Raw genomic sequence first — 21,605 nt, forward strand, 5'->3', positions numbered from 1 at the left:
ATAAACCCTTTATTCCACCGGTACATCTCCTGCCGCCCGCCCGGCCGCGGCAGCACCAGAGGTGCGGGCCCGGTGCGGTGCCAGGTCCCGGTGCGGTGCAGGAGCTCATCGTGCGGCGCCGGCTCCTTCGGCCTCGCCGGCGAAGAGCTCGCGGTAGAGCGGGGGGAAGGCGTCGAGCAGCGCCGGGGGGTGTCGGCGGCGCAGGGCCTGGAGCTGCTCCACGTGCTGCGAGCACAGCGCCCGCAGGCGGCCCTGCGGCGGCAGCTGCCCGCGGCCAGACGTGCCCGTCACACGCGTGTTCTCACATGTGCGCGCAGGGAACACGCGTGTCACCCCGCGCTCAGCCCCGTGTCTGCCCCCCAACCCCGTGCCCCATGGCGCACCCTGTCCAGGAGCCCCTCGCGCCGCGTCCGGCGCAGCAGCAGCTGGAAGCCGAGTTCCAGGCGGCGCCGCAGCCGCGACACCTTCACCGGCTCCTGCAGCCACGGGCGGCCTGGGATGGACACCGCGGGGTTGGTGTGGGGCGGGACAGGGACAGGGTGGGATTGAAACAGGGATGGAGACAGTAATGGGGACAGGGATGGGATAGGACAGAATGGGTTGGGATGGTGGGGTGGGATAAGGTGGGATAGGATGATGACAGGGATGGGGAAAAGGATGGGGTGGCGATGAGGACAGGATGAGATTGGGACAGGGACAGAGTGGGATGGGATGAGGACAGGAATGGGGACAGGGATGAAACAGGGTGGGATAGGACTGACATGGGCAAAGGGGTTGGGATGGGGGCAGGGAGGCAGATAGTGGTGGGATTGACATGGGGACAGGGTGTGATAGGGTTGGCATGGGACAGGGATGCGGATGGACAAGGATGGGAACCAGGACAGGATGAGGATGGAGATGGGACCATGGTGGGATGGGACAAGGATGGGGACGGGATTGGGACAGCAGGGACAGCCCGGGACACCCAGCACCAGCTTAGGGACAACCCTGCTGGGTTCCTGCGGGGCCGGGAGGGAAACTGAGGCACAGGCGGGCCGGGGGGGTCCCTCACTGGCGTTGACGAGGACAAGGGCGCTGAGGAAGGCCACCTCGGGCTCCGAGCACTGCAGAGCACAGAGGCTCTGGGCGAAGTCGAAGATGGAGCCGATGAGCTCGTGGCAGCCTGGGGGGAGCCCTGGTCACTGCGTGTCCCACACGTGTCCCCACACGTGTCCCCTCCCACGTCCTCAGCCCTACCCAGTGATCGGAAGAGCTCGGCACTGGCGTACTTGCCCTCGAAGAACACGGTCCGGTTGTCGGCATTGAAGGCTCGGCACATGTGGACCAGCACCACCTCCATGGCGCCTGCGGGGACACCGTGAGCGGAATGTCACCAACCAGGGAGACCCATGGCACCATCACCCCCGTGATGGGACCCGCGGGACTGTCACCTCCCCACGGGGACCCACGGGACTGTCACCCCCATGATGGAACCCACTGGACTGTCACCTTGTCACTGGGACCTATGGGACCATCACCCCCATGGTGGGACCCACAGGACTATCACCTCCCCACTGGGACCCACTGGACTGTCACCTCCTCACTGGGACCCATGAGACCATCACCCCCATGATGGGACCCACAGGACTGTCACCTCCCCAGTGGGACCCATGGGATTGTCACCTCCCTGATGGGACCAGAGCACCCTATCTCCTAGGGACACTGGGGCTGGGAGACACAGGCAGCAGGGACTGTGGGGCTGGGGCTGGGGACACGGTGACCCCGGGGCTGGGGCTGGGGACACGGTGGCCCCATACCTGCTTTGAGGAGGACGATCTGGTCGTTCTGGCAGAGCTCCATGAAGCCGTGCAGGCGCTTGGCGAACTCCACCACGTGCTGGATGGCCTCGGTGATGCGCCCGGCGCAGCGCTGCCACATCTCCTCCATCGACTGTGGGACCGGTGTCACCCCCACCCCAAACCCACCCCGCAGCACCCGGCTGCGGCACCCACGGGTGCCCCGGGGCTGCCACGTCCCCACCGCAGTGGCCTCACCTTCTTCTGGTAGGCGCAGATTTCCTCACGGGAGAAGGTGTCCCAGCGCCGGCGCTGCAGGTCCTCGGCACGGAGCTGGCACGTCTCGTGGTAGGACTTGAGCACGTTCTGAGTGAGCTGCTCTGTGAGTGCAGCACCAGTCCCATCACCACTCAGCACCCATGGGTGGTAGACCCGGGTCCCACCACCACTGAGCACCTTTGGGTGATGGAGCTGGATCCCACCACCACTGAGCATCCCTGGGTGATGGAGCCAGGTCCCACCACCACTGAGCACCCATGGGTGATGGAGCCAGGTCACATCACCACTGAGTCCCCATGGGTGATGGAGCCGGGTCCCACCACCACTGGGCACCCCTGGGTGACAGACGCATCCCCACAGGCACAGGGCACCCAGCGACTCACCGATCTCCACGCTGGAGGATGTGGGTGATTCCAGAATGGTGCCAACATCAGGGTGGGGGTAGAAGTTGTCCCCATCCCTGTTCCCATCCCCATCCCCATCCGGGCCCCGTTTGCTCCCCTCCAGCCGCCGCGGCTCCACCGGTGCCGTGGCCCCGGCTCTGCCGTCTGCGCTGCCGTGGCGGGTGCCGGGGCACCCTGGGGTGCTGGTGGGGGTCAACGCGAGGCCCCGGTGCCCCGGCAGCCCCCCTGGTACCCCCTCGGTCGCCCGCTGCCGCTGCTGGAGCTGCTGCTGCACCTCGGCCTGCAGCCGGTCCCGCTGCGTCTTGGACATGCGGCCAAACTTGACGGCTGCAGGAGGGATGGCGGCGCTGGGACACGTGTGCCACACGCGTGTCACACGTGTGTGCATGACCAGCGGCTCCCCACGACCTACATAGCGCCTCGGCACCGGAGCTTTCCGGCCGCACACATGGGTCACAGCGGGCTCTGCCGCCGCTTCCTCTGGTGCACCCATGGCCCTCGGCTTCCTCCCGGGGACACCGAGGCAGAACCGGGTGGGAGCGGTGCCAGGGGACATGCAGCGAGGATGGGGACATGGACCCGGGATGAGGACAGGGACCCAGGATGGGGACACTCAGCTGGGATGGGGACATGGACCTGGGATGGGGATATGGACCCAGGGGTGGGGACACACAGCCAGGGATGGGGACATGGACCTGGGATGGGGACACAGACCCGGGGATGGGGGAACACAGCCGGGGATGGGGACACGCAGCGGGGATGGGGACACAGACCTGGGATGGGGACATGGACCCAGGGGTGGGGATGTGGACCCGGGTTGGGGACACGCAGCCGGGATGGGGACATGGACCGAGGGATGGGGACACGCAGCCGGGATGGGGACATGGACCCAGGGGTGGGGACACGCAGCCGGGATGGGGACATGGACCCGGGTTGGGGACACGCAGCCGGGATGGGGACATGGACCTGGGATGGGGACACACAGCAGGGACAGGGACATGGACCCAGGATGGGGACACACAGCAGGGACGGGGACATGGACCCAGGATGGGGACACGTAGCAGGGATGGGGACACCCGAGGGAGGCCCCGCGGGTACCCACCGTCACGGGACATGCCGAGGCGCAGGCACTTCTGCAGGCGGCAGTGCTGGCACCGGTTGCGGCTCGCGCGGTCGATGGGGCAGTTCTGCTGCCGGCTGCAGGCGTAGCTCAGGCTGCTCTGCTGGCTGCGCCGGAAAAAGCCCTGCGCCGGGGGTCACCACACGGCACCCCATGGCACCCTATGGCACCCCATAGCACCCCGTCCCACCTTGCAGCCCTCGCAGGTGATGACGCCGTAGTGGATCCCCGAGGATTTGTCCCCACAGATCTTGCAGGGGATCACCTCGATGTGGGCTGCGGGTGGGAGGGACAGTGTGAGCACCCATAGACACCCAGTGGCACCCAGAAACCCCCCCATAGCACCCACAGGCCCCTTCTGGGCACTGTGTGTGCCACCCGTGTCCTTACGTGCTCTTGCTGGGCTCACATGTCCCCTCTGGGACCGTATCTCCCCCATGGGCTCACATGGCACATACAGGCTCATGTGTCACCTATGGGCTCACACATCCCTCATAGGTTCACACGTCACCCCATGTCCTCACATGTCCTCTGTGGGGCCACATTTACCACCCGTGCTCCCACCAGGACCCTGTGAGCACCCGTGGCCCCACTTGTCACTGATGGGCTCACGTGTCCCCCAGGAGTGTGCTGGCACCTCCGGGCTGCGCTGCCCCCCAGGACCCCCCGGTGCCCCCCGGTGCCTCCCGGTGCCCCCGCGCAGGTTGGGCCGTTCCGGACGCCGGGGGCTGCAAAACCGCAGCGGCAGCGAGCGCCGGGGAAGCCGCAACTGGGACACGGCCCCACCTCGCAGGAAGGCGCAGCCGGTGCAGCCGGTACGGCCCCGGCACAGCCCCGGCACGGCCCCGGCACAGCCCCGGCGCGGGGGACAGGGACCGCGGGGTGCAGCCACGGGGATGGAGGCACCAGAGCCATGGGAATGGGGGCACCAGGAATGAGGACAGTGGGGACTGGGACACCGAAGCAGCGGGAGCTTGGAGCTGGGGACGCTGCGGCTCCTGTGCCGCCGGCGTGCCCCGCTCTGCCCCGCACACACTCGTGCACACACACTTACACCCGTGCGCCCTTGCACGGACATACAAGGACACGCCTGAACCCCCTCCTGCCTGTTTGCACACGCTTGCGCGCTCACACCGTACACGCTCTCACACACCCGCACACGCTCTCACACACCCGCACACGCTCTCACACACCCGCACTCGCTCTCACACACCCGCACACACTCTCACTCCTGTTCCTCCTGAGGCCGAAGCTCGTGGCCGCGGTTCTCCCGGCGGGGCCGCATCCGGCACCGGGAGCCCGGGATGCGCCGCGTTGACTCAGCCCCGCGCCGGCGCTGCCGAGAAGCGCCCCTTTCGGTGCGGCTCCTGCCGGGAACCGCGGCGAGAGGTCGCCGAGGTCTCGCCCGACGGCGCCCGACGCTCCCACGGCACCGCGGGCACCCAACAGTGCTCCCCAGCACCCAACAGCACCCAAGGGCACCCAACGGTGCTCCACAGCACCCACCAACACCCATCAGCACCCCAATGGCCCTATTGGCACCCACAGTGCCCACCAATAGCCCCACAGCCGCCCAATGGTATCCATCAGATCCACCAGCACCCACCAGTACCCATCATTGCCATTAGCACCCAGCAGCACCCACAGCCCCATTGGGCACCCAACAGTGCCCGTCAGAACCACCAATACCCACCAGTTCCAGGGGCAGCCATGAGCACCCATCATCCTCATCAGCATCCACCAGCACCCATCATCCACAGAGGACCATAGCCCCAGAGGCACCCACTGCCCCCCACCAGCACCATGCACCCACACAGGCACCCATCAGCCCCACGAGCACCCATTAGCACCCATCAGCATCCACCGTCCCCAGAGCGGATGACCTGACGCGGCGTCACGGCAAAACACGCCATGACACAGGCAGACACGTCACGGTACAGGCCAACATGCCATGACACGGGCAGACACGTCACAGCACAGGCCAACACGCCATGACATGGAGGGGAAAGGAGGGGGACACCCCGACCCCAGCACCCCGGGGGGCGGTTGTCCCTGCCTCAGTTTCCCCGGCAGCAAGGGGGGGGAGGCACCTGCATGTCCCCATCTGTGTCACCATCCGTGTCACCATCACGTCCCCATCTGTGTCACCTGCGCCAACCCCCACCACATCTAAGGGCGAGCGCCCGACCCGCAGCTGTGTGGGGGCACCCATGAGCACTGGGGGGCACCCATGGGCGCTGGGGGGCACCCGGCCCCCACCTCGGCCCCACGCAGCTGCGGCTGTGGGGCGACACGGAGACATGCAATAACACACATGCATGCCCTGCAACACGCGTGTTCACCCTGCAACACATGTGCACCTCGCAACCCGTGTGTGCACCCTGCAACATGCTCCATGCACGGACACCCAGAGCCCTGTACGACCCCAGCACACATGTATGACCCTGCCACACACCAGAGCACACATGCACATGCAGCAACTTGCTCTAATACGTGTGTGCATGTAGCAACACGCTGGAACATGGATGCACAGACCACAAAGTGTGTGCAGATGCCGTTTACACAACCTTCCTTGCACACGTGCCCCCAAACACGCCTGCACACACCAGAACACGCGTGGTCATGTTGCCAACATGCCTGTGTGAGCTGTAAAACATGCATGATGCTGCAACACGCAGACACATGCAGCCCCCATGCCCCGGCACCTCCTGGTGCTCTCATACACACATGTGCACCCTCACACGTGTGTCTGCACACACGTGTGCTCTCACAAGCACAACGCCGTGCCCACACATGTGCACACACGCACGCCTGCCCGTGTGCTCCCGTGCCCCCCAGCTTGCACACGCACACGGATCCCCGTGTGCCCCTTGCACATGCACTCTGCCTGCTCCCACACGCTTGCACACGCGTGTGCACACCCGTCTGCTCCCGCACCCTGCACACGCGTGTGCACGCTGCCCCACTGCCCCGCTCCTCCGTGCCCGCTCTCACACGCTCCCGCACACTTACACGCTCCCCCATGCGCGCACACACGCGTGTCCAAACCCCCCCCGTGCCCCACACGCGTGTGCGCAGCCCGTGCCGGGCCCTACCTCGCATGGTGGTGCCGGTGCCGGCGGCGCGCGGGGCAGCGCTATAAGGGCGCGGGGGCCCCCCCCGCATCCTGCCCCCCCTCGTGCCGCCCCCCCCCCCCGCATCCTGCCCCCCCCCCCCGGCCCCGCGCGCTGGAAATTTCCGACTTTCCACGGGGCGGGGGGTGGGGGGGGGAAACTGAGGCACGAGACGGGGCGGGGACCCCGGGGGGGGGGGCAGTGACACCACCCCAGCCCCCCCTCAGCACCCGCCCCCCCAGCGCCGCGCTGTGCCCGGCCATGGGGTGCAGCCACGAGACCCCGATATACCCGGTGAAGCCACCTTTGGGTGCCCCCTGGGACCCCGCGCCCCCAGGTCCCCAAGGCCACCAACCCGGCCCCGCGTCCCCGTGTCCGTGTCCCGTGTCTGTCCCCACAAGCCCCATGTTCTCTCCGTGTTTCCCGTGTCCCTTGGGTGCCCCACGTCCCGCGCCCCGCGTCCCCCCGTGTCCCCCCGTGTCCCGCAGCCCATCTGGCCCCGCCCACCCCGTCATGGCCCACGCCCACTACACTGGACCCCCGCCCACCCCACCGCTAAGCCCCGCCCCCGGCCCCGCCCGCGGGGGGGTCCCGTGGGGGCAGCAGCGGGGACACCGGGGCGGGGGCCCCCAAGACTTGACGTCACTGGTGACATCACGCCCGCTCGCCGGTGATTACACACATCGTCAGCGGCCCGAAGGTGACGTCACGCCCCCCCCCCGCCTCTCCGGACACCCCCCCCCACCCCAACTCCCATTAGACCCCAGAGCAGGACACGGACCCTGGGGGTCAAGGACATGGACCCCAGGGTGACGGGGGGACAGGGACCCGGGGGGACCCCAAAGAACGCAGCAGCTCCAGGTCGTACAAAACAGCTTTATTGGGGGGGGGGAACACAGCGGGGGGGCGGCAGGGCAGCACCCATGGGTTGGGGGCAGCACCCGTGAGGTGTTTGGATAGAACCCATAGGTGGCGAGGCAGCACCTAGGAGGGTTTTGGGTAGAACCCATGGGTGTTTGCGGGGGGGGGGGCAGCACCCATGGGTGTTGGGGGGGGTAGCAGCACCCATGGGTGCCGCCCTCACTTCCGGCCCTTCTGCTTCATGTGCAGCACGAAGTAGTCGTTGCAGGCGATGGTGAGCCCGGCCACCAGGGAGAAGAAGCCCTGGAAACCCACTTTGCCGTCCCGGCACTGGTCCAGGTCCTTCATGATCTTGTCCAGCGCCATCGGGTCCCGCTGGTTCTGAGGTGGGGGGGGGAATGAGAGGGTGGGGGGGGGGGTCAGTGCCTGCCTAAAGGGTGCCCATGGGCTTCCCCCCCATCTAAATGGGGCCCCGTCCTGGTGGGGGAGTGTGGGAGGGGTGTTGTGGGGGTCCCACCCCCGGTGCTATGGGCTCCAGTTCTGGAGAGCTAGAGGATCCCCCCCGCAGGGTGCAGCATCCGAGCCCAGGGTGCTATAGGGTCCAACTGAGGGGTGCTATAGGGTCGAATTTGGGGTGCTATAGGGTCCAAGGTCGGGGTGCTATGGGGACCCCCCTCAGCATGCTATGGGGTCTGATTGTGGCGTGCTATAGGGTCCAATTTCAGGGTTTATAAAGCCTGATTCTGGGGTGCTATAAAGCCTGATTCTGGGGTGCTATGGGGACCACCCCAGGGTCCTCTGGGCCCTTATTCTAGGGTGCTATAGGGTCCAAGCCTGAGGCGCTATGGGGACCCCCCCGGGGTGCTATGGGGTCTGACCCGAGGGCGCTATGGGGTCCACCTGGGGGTGTGATGGTCTAATTTCATGTTGCTTTGGGGTGCAATTGCCGGGGTGCTATAGGGTCCAAAATGGGTGCTATGGGGCCCGAATCCTGAGCCCCACCTCCAGGAAGCCGGGGAACTTCCTTCTCATGAGCGCCCGCAGGTCCTCCTTGCCGAGGTGGTTCTTGTCGCCCGCGTACTTGTGGAAGGTGAAACATGAGGGTCTCCATGGCGGTGCTCCATCTGCGACGGCCATGGCGGGGCTGCGGGGGGGGGGCACAGCTCAGCCGGGGGCCCCGCGTCCCCCCCCAAACACCCGGCTGAGGCTGGCACCGCTCATCACACGTGTGAGCGGTTTTCCAGCCGCCGGGAATGACTCAGCTCCGGCCGCGGGGGGGGCCGGGGCGCGCGCCACACACACTCGCATGTCCTGAGGGTGTGTCCCGTGTGTTCCCCCCCCCCCCGGCTATGGGCGCCCTGGGGGAACCCCATTGCGCAAAGCCCCGGGCACACCCTGCCTCTGCTTCCCCTTGTAAGAGGGGTCATGGGGGACCATCCCCCCAAAATGGCGATGCCCCCCCAAAGGGTGACCCCCGTTACACAAGGGGTGACCCCCCCCAAAGAATAACCCCCACTCCAAAAGGTGACACCCTCCCCCAAAAGGGGTGACCCCCCCCATCACTTTGCCTGGCAGACGCATTGGGGGACAACAGAATAGGGGGACCCCCCAACCTCAATGTGCCCCCCATGAGGTGCGGCGGGGGGCCTGCGGGGGTCTATGGGGGGGTCACCCACTGCCGCACCCAGCGCGGGCTCTGCCACCGAAACAGGAACTGGCTTCACCTCCAAAACCTGGGGGGGCTTAAGGGGTGTTGGGGGGTTGGGGGGCTGAGCCCCCCCCCCCCAGCACCGGGACCCCCCCCCAGCCAGCCCCAAAAGGATGCGGGAACCCCCCCGGGGTGCAGGCACGACCCCCCCGAGCACCCCCAAACCTGCTGTGGGGGGCTCACAGGGAGTGCGGGGTTGGGTCTCGTTATGGGGGGGGGTCTCGTTATGGGGGGGGTCTCGCGGCGGGGGGAGGGGGGGGGGCAGGGTGGGGTGTCCCCCGAACGGGAGGGGCTGGATTGAAGGGTCCCCTCCGGGGGGAGGGGGGAGCAGGATTAGGGGGGGGGCTAAATGAGGGGTGCGGGGATGGGGGGTCCCCCAAAGGGTGGAGCCGGGCCCCGCTCCGGTGCGGGCTCGGGGGGTTCCGGTACTCACGGCGGCGGCGGCGGGAGCGCAGCGGGCAGTGGCGGGGCGCGGCGCCGCCCGGGATAGGCACGGCAGGGGCGGGCCGGGGGGGTCCGGGCCGGCCCCGCTGACTCACCCGCTCCCCGCATTAACCCCTTCCGCGGCCCCCCCGAGCCACCGGGATCCCCGTTACCTCCCCCCCTCCCGCTACCCCCCCCATCCATGTGGATCCCCGTTACCCCCCCCCGCGGGACCCCCCACCCACCGGGATCCCCGTTTTACCCCCCATGATCCCCAAGACCCTTCCAGACCCCCTGGCCCCCCCATCCTGCCCCCCCCCCCCATCCATCCTCATCCTCCCCGCGGGGGGGGTGTGTGTCTCCCCGGCGCGTGCAGCCTAATTGCGACTAATTGATTAATCCCTCGGCAGCACCTCGCGCGTGCCGGCCCCCCCCCCCACCCCAGCAGCACCCCCCCGAGGTGGGGGGGACACACGGACACAGACGGGACACCCCCCCCCCCCCCCCCCGGTGCTACCGAGCTCCCACCCTCCCCCCACATAAAGGTGCAAAGGTGGAGGGCGGGGCCCTGAGAGCACCCATGGGTGCGGGCCCGGCACCATCTGCCGGACACGGCGAGAAGGGCGAGGGCGACCCCGGCCCCGGCGCCGCTCCTGGGGGGGTGGACCCCCCATATTCCCTCCTTCCCCCCCCATATTCCCCTCATATCCCCCCCCTTGTCCCAACACCCCTTCCCTCACACCCCCCCATAATACCCCATAACCCCCCCATGACTTCCATGGACCCTCCCCCCCCCAATCCCCAGGGACCCCCCCCGGAGCCCCCCGCCCCGTCGAGTCCCGCTGCCCTTTAAACAAGATGGCGGCGGCGCGGAGCCGCCTGCCCGCTCCCAACATGGCGGCGCGCCCGACGTGTCCGCAGGGCGTGGCGCCGTGCCAGCTTTGCCCTCACCCAAGATGCGGCGTCCCCGCGGTGCTCCCGGAGGGCGCTGAAGCCGCGGCGGTGACCCGGATGGAGCGCGCGTTTGCCCTTACCCAAGATGGCGCCGCTCTCCGGGGCTTTCCCAACGGCGGTGAAGGCGGCGAGGTGAGGGTGACCCGATGTGGCGGGGGCCGAGGGCCCGGGATGTTACGTCACGCCGGAGCCCGCAGCGGCCGCCTGCGAGCGGGGAGCGGAGCGGACGGAGCCCAACATGGCGGCGCCGAGCCTGGGCCGGCCGTGACGGGGCGGCGCAGCGGGGCCGGGCCGCGGCATGGCGGCGTGAGGGGCCGTGCCCGCGGGTGAGGGGACGCGCTCGGGAGCAGCCCGCTCCTCCCCCCCCACCTCAGCGCGACCCGGCAGCGGGCAGAGGGGCAGCGCGGAGAGGCCTCGGGCGCCGGGGGATGGCGGCGGCGTAGCGGGGCCGCACTGCAGAGCCCGCGGAGCCTCCGCGCCGCCGAACCGGCGTCTTGCGGCGGAGGACGGCGCCGCGCTTTTGGCCGAGAGGCTTCGTTGAGCCCGTGCCCGCCCCCCCCCCCGGCTGCGGGGGGCCGGAGCCGGTAACCGGGAGGGGTCGGGGCGAGCATCGGCCCTTCCCGCAGCCCCGCTTTGGGGGGCTCAGCTCCGGGAGCTTTGACTCGTGCGGGAGCCGAGCGGGGTTATCGGTGGTGCCCAGCGCAGGGCTCGGCTCCCCGGTGAGGGGGGGAGAGCCGGACCCCCCGGTTGGGAGTGAGCGCGGAGGGCACGGGATGGGCTGGGGTCTGGGAGGATAACCCGGCCCCGAGCCCCGCGCTTGGCTTTCTCAGAGGGGTTCTCGCTCGCCCCGGGAGCAGGCGCTGAGCTGAGGGGGCAGCTCGGGGGGTGAGGTGCTGCCAGGAAGGGAGCAGGGAGGCGGCTCCTCTGCAGCGGGGTCGTTGGACAAGAAATGAGGTAGAGAGCACAGGGCGAGCGCTGGACTTCCCCCGTCCTCCCCGAGCCGGTCACTTATTAAGTAAGGGGGAAAAAAAAAAAGGTGTTTTTTTGGGGGGAAAATCAAATAATTGGGTGGCTTCTGGCAAGTCAACACCGAATCCGGCTCCGGAAGTTTGGCTCCGGCGCTGCAAGAGCCACCGGGACCCTGCGGCGGGTGGAAGAAGTCAAGGAGCAAAGGGGATAGAAGCCTCCGGCACGGCTGCTGTGGGATTCCGGGATATCAGAGCTCCTCGCTAAGGTGGGTGCTCCTGGATGTGGTGGTGTTCATAATGTCACCTATTCCTTATCCTGGAAGGAGCCTCGTGCCCGTTGGGATGGATCCCTGAGCATGGAGTCCTTCCAAGATGGATATCTGGGGCCGATGGGGGTTGATAACTCCAATTGTCCCGGCTGGGAATGTTTGGGAAGCGTGGCTGCAGGTGGATCCTGGCCCAGGCTCCTTTCACTGATGGGTGAAGCTGTTCCCATGGCCCGAGTGTCGCGTGTGGGGGAGGCTCCGGGAGCTTTGGGATGTTGTTCAGGATTCTGCTCTTGGCACCCTGGTGGTAGCCGGGGGGGTTGTTCCTCGGTGCTGGGGGGCATTGGCGGTGTTGGAAATGGAGGTTGTTGGTGGCAGGAGGTGATGCAGTGAAGTTCTGCCTCTCCCGTGCACCAAAACCCCCCCAGTCCTACCTCAGAGCAGCGCCCAGCAGAACGATTTCTGCATCTGCCTTGTTCTCATGGGGTTACAAACACGGTGTGTGGTGACGCAGCGTGGCCGAGTGCTTCCTCCTCCTCCTCCTCAAGCCATTCCCCTTGTCCTGTCCCTGCATCCCTTGCCCAAAGCCCCTCTCCAGGTTTCCTGGAGCCCCTTTAGGCCCTGGAGCTGCTCTAAGGTCTCCCCTTCAGGAGCCTTCTCTTCTCCAGCTGCCCCAGCCCAGCTCTCTCAGCCTGGCCCCATAGAGCTGCTCCAGCCCTCGCAGCAGCTCCAACAGCTCCATGTCCCTCTTGTGTTGCTGCCCCAGGATGCAGGGGGGGGTCTCACAGAGGGGCAGGATCCCCCCCATGACCCGCTGCTCACGCTCTGGGGGTGCTCCCAGCACACGGGGGGGGTTCTGTTGGCTCATGGGGAGCTTCTCACCCAACACCCCCGAGTCCCTCTCAGTGAGTGGCTCTGGGGCTGTCACCTCAAAGCCAAATCTCAACTTGCAGTTGGGGTTTGGGGCCTGTGCGGGCAGGAATGCGCTGTGAGGAGCTGGGCTCTGGGGTGGACACCCCCCATCCATCCCAGACCCCCCCCCCAGCCGTCAGGAGGAGCCAGGCGCTGGGTTTGGTGAAGTGCTCAGCACCAAAAGCTTGTTTTTCCTGTTCACCTCCCATTCCTGTAATGACCCTGCAGGCTGAGGGAAGCCTCCTCCCGAGTTGGTGCCGGGTGTCTGCGCCTCCTGCCCCTGCTGCCAGCGGTCAGGCAGGGCAGGGGGCTCCGGGGGGGCCTTCCTGCTCCCCACAGGGCTGCTCCTCCGGGGAGACAGAAGGATTTGAGGCTTTTCTCAGTGTCTGTGTGTGCTGTGGGGTTAAGGCAAGAGGAGAGGGCAAACCGGGATCTCTTCCCATCTTCCCATCCCGCTGGAATCCCCTGTTTGTCTGTGGGAGCTCTGGGTGGTTTTGGGTGGTGCAGCTCCGAGGAGCTGCTTCCCCCCCCCCCAAAACTCTCTTTTGCTGGTTGTTTTCTTGTGGTGTTTGGGCAGAGCAGCCTCTGACTGCCTTTATTTTGCCTCCCTGGAAGGAAAGCTCAGCGTGGTTCAAGGTGGTTGGGACTAAACCATCCCAAGGGAGCCTCTGCCCTGGGTTTGTGCCGGCTGAGCTGGAGCCGCTCTGGAGGAGGGTCCCGGGAGCAGCTCGGGCTCCTCTTGTGGTACCAACACGCTCGGGGTTGGGGTTCACTCCGGGGGTGCTGCTGCAGGGACTCGGTGTCTCCCCCGTGTGGGGTGTTCCCGGCTCCCGCTGCAGCACCTGTGACCCGGTGGCGGGGTGCGGGCACCGGTCAGCACCGGTGCCACGGCAACAAACCGGGCTGGATGGGACCGTGCCGGTGGCCTCGGGCAGCTCTGGCTGCTCACGACAAGGGTTGTTTGGCTGGATTCTTGTGCCTTTTCTTCCCCAAAAGGTCGGGCATTGGAACAGGCTGTCCAGGGAAGTGCTGGAATCCCTGGAAGCGTTCCCAAACTGCGCAGCCGAGGCCTTCGGTGCTGTGGGTTAGTGGTGGCCTTGGCAGTGCTGGGGAAGGGTTGGACTTGATGAGCTTAAAGGTCTTTTCCAACCTGGTTGGTTCCATGATTCCATTTGATGCTGCTGCGGCTCCTGGGAAAGGCTTCTCCATAACTCAGCATTCCCAAGGTTTATGAGACCAGAGAGATGTGCTCCCAGTGTGCTCCGACCTCTCGGAGCAGCTCCATGAGCAGCTCCACGCATCTTCCACTGGAGCTATTTGCATCTTCCAGCAGGAATTTAAAGCGCTCGGGAGCCGGGAGCCCTCCGGTGCCTCCCAGCGCGTGAGTCACCGGCTGTGCCGGGAATAGCTGGGAGATTCCTGCTGGTATCCCGTGTTTACGCCGCCGCCGCCTCTCTGCTTTGGGAACAGTAACCAGGGGAAGCGGCTCCAGAGCCGGGTGAGCCATGAGGGAGCCGCCAGCACCGGACCCCACCAGCGCGGGATCAGCCTCTGCTCCCACATCCCGCAGGGACAGAGCTTCCCAGTGGGTGCTGTGGTGCTGTCCCAGGGTGCGGGACACCCGCGGGTCACCCGCTGTCACCCGGCCACAGGTGCTGCTGTGCGGGTGCCCCTCTGGCCGGGCGTGACTCCCGGTGCCGGGTGGTGGCAGAGCCGGGAGCAGCTCCTGGGAGCAGCCGGTCTGACGAGGCTCCTCGCTCGGCTTTGAAGCCCAACAGGCCCGGACCTGCCGAGCGCCCCGTTTCCTCCTCCCTTCATGTTTCGGTGCAATCCCGGTGCCCCAGTGCGGGCAGTGCCCGCGGGGGCCATCGGGCTGCACCGGAGCACATGGGTCCTGCCCTGCCGTGCGCTCTGGAGCCCCGGAGCCGGGAGCTGGCGGGGTTTGGTTCGTGGTAACGTGGCAGAGTTGGTGCTGGCAGAGCCCGGCTGGTCCCAGCCCTTCCGTGTGGGATGCGCCGGTGGCAGAGAGGCCGAGTCGCTGCCAGATGTGGAGCTGCAGTGGTGGGATGCAGAGGGAGCATCCATGGGGAAGGAGCCGCAGTGGCGGGATGCAGAGGGAGCATCCATGGGGAAGGAGCCGCAGTGGCGGGATGCAGAGGGAGCATCCATGGGGAAGGAGCCGCAGTGGCGGGATGCAGAGGGAGCATCCATGGGGAAGGAGCCGCAGTGGCGGGATGCAGAGGGAGCATCCCTGGGGAAGGAGCCGCAGTGGCGGGATGCAGAGGGAGCATCCATGGGGAAGGGATTAAGCCCCGTTGTCTCTCCTGCCTCGCAGGGTTGAGGCGCTGCTGCAGGACGATGGCCGCCTTCAAGCGGAGCCGAGCACAAGCGTGGCCGGAGGAGCGCGGGGACCGGGAGCACGGGCTCTACAGCCTGCACCGCATGTTCGACATCGTGGGCACGCACCTGACGCACCGCGACGTGCGGGTCCTCTCCTTCCTCTTCGTGGACGTGATCGACGACTACGAGCGGGGCATGATCCGCAGCGGGAGGGATTTCCTGCTGGCGCTGGAGCGCCAGGGCCGCTGCGACGAGACCAACTTCCGCCAGGTCCTGCAGCTCCTGCGCATCATCACCCGCCACGACCTGCTGCCCTACGTCACCCTCAAGCGCCGGCGCGCCGGTGAGTGCCGCCACCGCCACCGGGCAGCCAGGAACACAGGGTTGGAAGGACCCAGTGGCTGCCGGGAGGGCCAAGGGGTGATCCGTGGGGTTTATCAAGCACCCATGGGTGGGTTTGGTGGCTGAAGCATCGTTTTGGCTGGAGCAGCAGAGAACTGCGGTTCCTCCTGTGCGCTCGGCAGCTCCGTGATTCCCAGTTCTCCTCCCAGTGCCTGCTGCTTTGTAGGGAAATGATGCTTTTGGCCCCAAATCCTGTCTGGGGTGAGATCGTAGAATGGTTTGGGTTGGAAAGGACCTTAAGATTATCTAGTTCCACCCCCCTGCCATGGGAGGTGCTGTGGTGCCGTCAGCGCTGCGATGTGCAGCACACACAGAGGCTGGACTGAACCCCCCTGTCCAAATCCAGGGGTTTCTTCACCCGTTTTCCATCGGGATGCCCCAAACCCTCCTCTCGTGGCTGCCCCTTTTCCCCTGGTGCTCTCCTGGCTCAGAGCCCCCACGACCCCTTTGGCTCTGGGTCATCACCCCTCGATGTGCAGAGACCATCACCCAGAGGCAGGAGCACTCGTGGCAGCTGCTCCGGCAGGATTCACCCCTGGAATTTGCATCTTTGCTTTAAATCAGGATAATTGGCCTTTTGTGGCCGTTCCAGCAGTTCCAGGCTCCCGGTTTCTGCTCACACCATTCCCTGGAAAGCAGCAAGTAGAGGCAGGCCCCGAAACCTGGTGCTGGTTTGGGGGGGGGTTGATCTGTCCCCTTGTTCTGGAGGGTTTGGGGGTGTCTCAATGCTATTTTGGGGTTTCTTGAGCAGCTTTTGGGTGCCACAATCCCACCTGAGGGGGGTCCTGGCTGCTGCATCCCGTGTGGAGGGAGCCGGGAGCTTCCCCGTGGGGTTTTGGTGTAGGTTGATGGTGAAGTTGATACCGGGGTGGTCGCAGGCTGGTGGTGTGTCATCCGAGGAGCAGTGCTCCGTGCCCAGGAGATCCCGGTCTTGTGGAAGTGGTTTCATTGAATGCCCAAAAGCAGGATTTCCAACGGCTTTATTAGGAAAAGCTTCTCCTGTGGGGTTTGTAGCCCCATGTGCAGCTCAGGAGCAGGGATTGCTGGGTCCGTAGCGAGCGTTCCGGTTCCCGTGTCCTTCCAGACCCCGCACGTCTGTCTCCTGCCTCATTCATGGCTCAGAAAAGGAGCAGATTGATCCGGAATCCAGCCGGAGGAGGCAGAGAGGGGGGTGTCGGGGGGGTGAGACGCAGCCTTGGCCGCTCCGCTCCAGCAGGATGGGAGGGATCTGAGTTCACCAACCAGGACAGGAGAGCCCCGTGTGCCCCACAGCTCAGCTCTGCTCAAACCCACATTCCCCGAGCAGCTTCCCACGGGGATCCCACTTTTCCTTCTCTCTCCCAGTGTGTCCGGACCTGGTGGACAAGTACCTGGAGGAGACGTCCATTCGCTACGTGACGCCGCGAGCGCACAGCGACGTGGAGCACGGCCTCGGCCACCCCCAGAAATCAGGTGGGTGCTGCGGGGTCACCCCATGGGAATCCATCGGGATCATCCCACAGGGGTTCTTGACTGTTGTGTCACCCCCAATGACACTGGACCCTGGGGGGCTGCTTGGTTTGGGGTGCGATTTGGGGGTCCCCCTTTGGGCTCTCACAGGCTCCTGGGGCTGGAGGGATGGGATGGAGCTGGGGACAAAGCAGATGCTCCAACATGGATCTGGAGGGTGAGGAGCCCCAGTGGGGCCTGGGGGGGGTGTCTCTGTGCCCCTGACCGTGTGCCCCCACCCTGCAGTGCCTCCCCACCACCCCGTGGTCTGCTGCTCCCCGGCGGGACCCCAGATCTGTACCAAGAGGCCCGGGCGCAGCAGGACCCTCCTGGGCAGCCAGCGCAAGAGGAGGAAGTCAGCGACGCCGGACCCCAAGGAGAAGCAGACCTGTGGTAAGGAGCTCGGGGGGACCTCGGGGGGGGGCTCAGGGGGGGCTTTGGGGGCTCAGAGCTCTCACCACCCTCCCCATGTCCCGCAGACATCCGCCTGCGAGTGCGAGCCGAGTACTGCCAGCACGAGACGGCGCTTCAGGGCAACGTCTTCTCCAACAAGCAGGACCCTTTGGAGCGCCAGTTCGAGCGTTTCAACCAGGCCAACACCATCCTCAAGTCCCGGGACCTGGGCTCCATCATCTGTGACATAAAGTTCTCAGAGCTCACCTACCTCGACGCCTTCTGGCGCGATTACATCAACGGCTCCTTGCTGGAAGCCCTCAAGGGCGTCTTCATCACGGACTCGCTCAAACAAGCCGTGGGCCACGAAGCCATCAAACTGCTGGTCAATGTGGACGAGGAGGATTACGAGGTCGGGCGCCAGAAACTCCTGAGGAACTTGATGCTGCAGACGGCTCCTTGACGCAGCCCCGGCCTCGGGGGGGGCTCCTGCCGGGGGGGCTTTTCCTTAAAGAGAGAGAAAAGGAAAACGATGGTGGAACACCCCCCCCCCCCCACATCGGCTCGGTGCAGCACGGGGTTGGAGCCGCGGGGAGAGGCTGATGTGTGTGTGTCCCCCCCCCCCAATTCCTGTCACCCACCCCCCCCCCCACCCCCCTCACTTTATTTTCCTTATTTTTTTCCTCTTTTATTTTATATCCATTAAAAACAACAGGAAAAAAAGGCAAATTCCCGCCTGGGGCACCTCAGTGCTGGGGCCGGGGGAGGTTTGGGCCGGGTGGGCTCAGCCCTGGGGGTGGCTTTGCCCCCCCTCTTGCCCTCTGTCACTATCACGGGGGGGCGCCGGGGGCTGCCGTGTCCCCCTTGTTTCTCTTCATCCCCCCCCCATCATCCTCCTCCCCGTCGCCTCGGTGGGTTTCTCAGGAGTAAAACCGTCCCCGCGGCGTCCCCCGGACCATGTGCCTTCGCGTCCCCCCCCCCCGTGCGGGGCCGGGGGGCAGGACCAGCGCCGAGGGACCCCCCCAACCGCTCACCCCGCTGCCAACAGGGACACAGTGGGGCGGGTTGTGGCGCCCTGACCTGCCTGTTGCTGGCAGCAGGCGGCCGAGCCCCTGCCTGCGCTCTGCCCGCACTCGGGGGGCGGCTGCAGCGTGTGGTCCGTGGCCCCCCCAAACCACCCGTGTCCCCCCCCCCGCGGCTCCCGGGGTCTGGGAGGGGGGGTTTTCTCCAGCTCCATCCCGGTTTTGTGGTGTTTCTCCCCATCCCCACGCAGCTGCCGGGGGGTGACGACCCCTCGGGGTGGGGGGGGGGGCAGCCCCCCAGGACTCGTGGTGCGTGTGGGGGCCCCCCCAATCCTCTGCTTACGGACAGTTCTGGCACAACTTGGTGTAATTTCTGTGACTTCTGTATTTTTTAAACTCCACTCGAACATCATAATCCCTGTGTAGCTTTTGGGTTTCTTGAAATAAACATCTACCGCAGCACCCGGCTCCTTCCTTCCACAGCGACACCCCCAAACCGGGGCGGGGGGGAACCCCTCCTGCTGCCCCCCGAGTGCGTCCTGCTGCTGTGATATGGGGAGAAACATCCTGAAATGGAGTCAGTCTGGCTCTGCCATGGCTCGTACCGGCGCCGGGCTCATGGCACCAGCTCCACGGTGCTGTAGAGGTCGTGCCGGCGGTGGCTCTGCACCGGGATCTCGCGCCGGATGCGGTGCAGGAACTCCAGGTCGATCTCGGCGTAGCAGAGCCCCGGCCCCTCGTGGCACTGCGCCACCACAGACCCCCACGGGTCCACCACCAGCGAGTGGCCGTAGGATGTCCGGTGCTCGTGGTTCTTCCCAGTTTGGGCGGCCGCCACCACATAGCACTGGCTCTCGATGGCCCTGGCACGCAGCAGAACCTGCCGGGGACGTGGCGCTGCCAACCACAGCTCCGGAGGGGGCAGTTGTGCCCCAGAACTAGCCCCAGAAAGGGTTTTTTATCCTCATTGTGGCTGCAGGGTTGGTCCCTGGTGGGTCTGGACTCACCTCCCAGTGCGCCGAGCCCGTGTACACGGTGAAGGCCGAGGGGTAGGTGAGGATCTCGGCGCCGGCACGTCGCAGCGCCAGCGAGAGCTCGGGGAAGCGCAAGTCGTAGCAGACGGAGAGGCCGAGCTGGTGGTGGGGACAAGGGGGGACGTTGGTGAGGACACGGTGATGGGCTGCGAGGGGACGCGGGCGCCCACCCGGGCCGTACCTTGCCCGCCGGCGTGCTGACCGGTGCCACGATCTCGGGGCCGGGGTTGGTGAAGCTGCTCTCCTTCATGGAGACACGGCCCTCCAGCTCCACGTCACACAGGTGGGTCTTCCTGTACGCGGCCACGAGGTGACCTGGGGACAGGACAGTGTGAGGGGGCAAACGGGGAACCCCAATATCAGTGGGGCAGGGCCGGGGGGGGTCTCACCGGCGGAGTCCAGCAGCACGTGGCAGTTGTAGATGCGCTGTGTGGCCGCCCAGTCCTGGCCGCGCTCGTGGAAGCCGCCCAAGGACAACCACACGCCGCAGTCCCTGCGACAGGGACCGAGGGTGACACCGGCTCTGCCGGGCCCCCACCTGCAGCCCCCGACCCGCCGGGGGGTACCTGGCCAGCTCCGCGTAGCGCCTCATGAGGGCCCCATCCAGCCCCTCGGCCAGGCTGAGGGTCTGCGCCACGTTGGAGCCGATGTAGTCGAAGCCCTCGGGGAGGAAGACGAGGCAGGCGCCGCGCTGAGCCGCCTCCCGCACCAGCCCGGCGCAGGCCGCGAAGTTCTGCTCCTTGTCCGGCGTGGAGGTGACCTGGCCCACGGCCACCAGCGGCTTCAGGGCCGCGGCCATGGCGCGGCGCAGCGCGGCACCGGCACCGGGGCGCAGGCAGCACAGCGCCGAGCGGGGCAGCGCGCTCAGCCTGGGGGGGGGACACGGGGGGTCACAGCCCAGGAGGGGGTTTGGGGGGACACAAAACGGCCCCACAGCCATGGGACACACACTGCACAGGGGCCCGGGGGGGCTGTCACTGACAAACACCCCCCTCAGCACCCCCAAAACTGCCCCAGCACCCCCAAACCTGCCCCCAGAACCCTCAAATCTGCCCCCAGCACCCCCAAAACTGCCCCCAGTACCTCCCAAACCTACCCCAGCACCCCCAAAACTGATCCAAACACCCTGAAAACTGCCCCCAGCACCCCCTAAACTGCCCCAGTACTCCCAAACCTGCCCCAGCACCCCCAAAACTGCCCTCAGCACCCCCAAAACCGCCCCAGCACCCCCAAAACTACCCCCAGCACCCCCAAACTGCTCCAGCACCACCAAAACTACCCCCAGCACCCCCAAACTGCCCCAGCACCCCCCAAAACTGCCCCAGAACCCTTCAAACTGCCCCAAGCACCCCCTAAACTTCCCTCAGCAACCTCAAAACTGCCCCAACAGCCCAAAACTCTCAGCACCCCTAAAACTGCCCCAGCACCCCCCAAAACTGACATAAACACCCCCAAAGCTGCTCCCAGCACCCCCAAAACTGCCCTCCACAACCTCAAAACTGCCCCAGCACCCCCAAAACTGCCCCCAGCACCCCCAAACCTGCCCCCAGCACTCCAAAACTGCCCCCAGTATCTCCAAAACTGATCCAAACACCCTGAAAACTGCCCCCAGCACCCCCTAAACTGCCCCAGTACTCCTAAACCTGCCCCAGCACCCCCAAAACTGGCCTCAGCACCCCCAAAACCGCCCCAGAACCCTTCAAACTGCCCCAAGCACCCCCAAAACTGCGCTCAGCAACCTCAAAACTGCCCGAACACCCCAAAACTCTCAGCACCCCCAAAACTGCCCCAGCACCCTTCAAACTGCCCCCAGCACCCCAAAACTGCCCCAGAACCCTTTAAACTGCCCCCAGCACCCCCGAAGCTGCCCCAACACCCCAAAACTGCCCCAGCACCCCCCAAAACTGCCCCAGAACCCTTCAAACTGCCCGCAGCACCCCCCAAGTTGCCTCAGATGTGCCCCACATCACCCCCCTCCAGTGGCCCCATTTGCCCCAAATCCCGCCCCCTCACACTACCCCGGTACCCCCCGGTCCCCCCGGTCCGTACATGCGCCACCGGCGGCACCGCGGGGCCGAGGGCAAAGTCCCCTCCTCAGCGCCCGCAACAAAGATGGCGCCGGGGCTGAGGCGCTGCCGGGGCC

The 21,605-nt window shown here is 66.3% G+C and overlaps 3 protein-coding genes across 3 annotated transcripts; 1 reads left to right on the forward strand and 2 right to left on the reverse strand.

Moving 5' to 3' along the window:
* Window positions 1–7,549: 7,549 nt before the first annotated feature.
* S100A10 (S100 calcium binding protein A10) lies at window positions 7,550–9,891 on the reverse strand. The gene is made up of 3 exons (XM_030474062.1): window positions 9,694–9,891; window positions 8,555–8,696; window positions 7,550–7,933 (listed from the first exon to the last, which is right to left on the reverse strand). The coding sequence occupies exons 1-3, from the start codon at window positions 9,885–9,887 to the stop codon at window positions 7,772–7,774; spliced, it is 498 nt and encodes a 165-aa protein (XP_030329922.1). The 5' UTR covers window positions 9,888–9,891; the 3' UTR covers window positions 7,550–7,771.
* Window positions 9,892–10,833: 942 nt separating this feature from the next.
* DEDD (death effector domain containing) lies at window positions 10,834–18,890 on the forward strand. The gene is made up of 5 exons (XM_030474021.1): window positions 10,834–11,871; window positions 15,119–15,466; window positions 16,870–16,977; window positions 17,260–17,406; window positions 17,493–18,890. The coding sequence occupies exons 2-5, from the start codon at window positions 15,142–15,144 to the stop codon at window positions 17,867–17,869; spliced, it is 957 nt and encodes a 318-aa protein (XP_030329881.1). The 5' UTR covers window positions 10,834–11,871; window positions 15,119–15,141; the 3' UTR covers window positions 17,870–18,890.
* Window positions 18,796–21,586, reverse strand: NIT1 (nitrilase 1). Its single transcript, XM_030474024.1, has 6 exons — window positions 21,512–21,586; window positions 20,029–20,331; window positions 19,852–19,955; window positions 19,644–19,777; window positions 19,436–19,561; window positions 18,796–19,308 (listed from the first exon to the last, which is right to left on the reverse strand). Coding segments are annotated over exons 1-6 (933 nt in total). The 5' UTR covers window positions 21,514–21,586; the 3' UTR covers window positions 18,796–19,044.
* Window positions 21,587–21,605: the final 19 nt, after the last annotated feature.

The sequence above is a fragment of the Strigops habroptila genome, chromosome 22, assembly GCF_004027225.2.
Source record: "Strigops habroptila isolate Jane chromosome 22, bStrHab1.2.pri, whole genome shotgun sequence".
Taxonomy (NCBI): domain Eukaryota; kingdom Metazoa; phylum Chordata; class Aves; order Psittaciformes; family Psittacidae; genus Strigops; species Strigops habroptila.

What these genes read in the sequence shown, in the direction of transcription:
- S100A10 (XM_030474062.1), bottom strand. Translation starts at nt 9,887, where the DNA reads ATGGATGGGGGGGGTAGCGGGAGGGGGGGAGGTAACGGGGATCCCGGT. An exon ending in GCGCTCCCGCCGCCGCCGCC is followed by an intron (nt 8,697 to 9,693) that starts GTGAGTACCGGA and finishes CCCCCCCCGCAG; the next exon opens with CCCCGCCATGGCCGTCGCAG. An exon ending in AGTTCCCCGGCTTCCTGGAG is followed by an intron (nt 7,934 to 8,554) that starts GTGGGGCTCAGG and finishes CCCCCACCTCAG; the next exon opens with AACCAGCGGGACCCGATGGC.
- DEDD (XM_030474021.1), top strand. Translation starts at nt 15,142, where the DNA reads ATGGCCGCCTTCAAGCGGAGCCGAGCACAAGCGTGGCCGGAGGAGCGC. An exon ending in CCTCAAGCGCCGGCGCGCCG is followed by an intron (nt 15,467 to 16,869) that starts GTGAGTGCCGCC and finishes TCTCTCTCCCAG; the next exon opens with TGTGTCCGGACCTGGTGGAC. An exon ending in CGGCCACCCCCAGAAATCAG is followed by an intron (nt 16,978 to 17,259) that starts GTGGGTGCTGCG and finishes CCCACCCTGCAG; the next exon opens with TGCCTCCCCACCACCCCGTG.
- NIT1 (XM_030474024.1), bottom strand. An exon ending in CGCTACGCGGAGCTGGCCAG is followed by an intron (nt 19,956 to 20,028) that starts GTACCCCCCGGC and finishes TCCCTGTCGCAG; the next exon opens with GGACTGCGGCGTGTGGTTGT. An exon ending in CGTGCTGCTGGACTCCGCCG is followed by an intron (nt 19,778 to 19,851) that starts GTGAGACCCCCC and finishes TCCTGTCCCCAG; the next exon opens with GTCACCTCGTGGCCGCGTAC.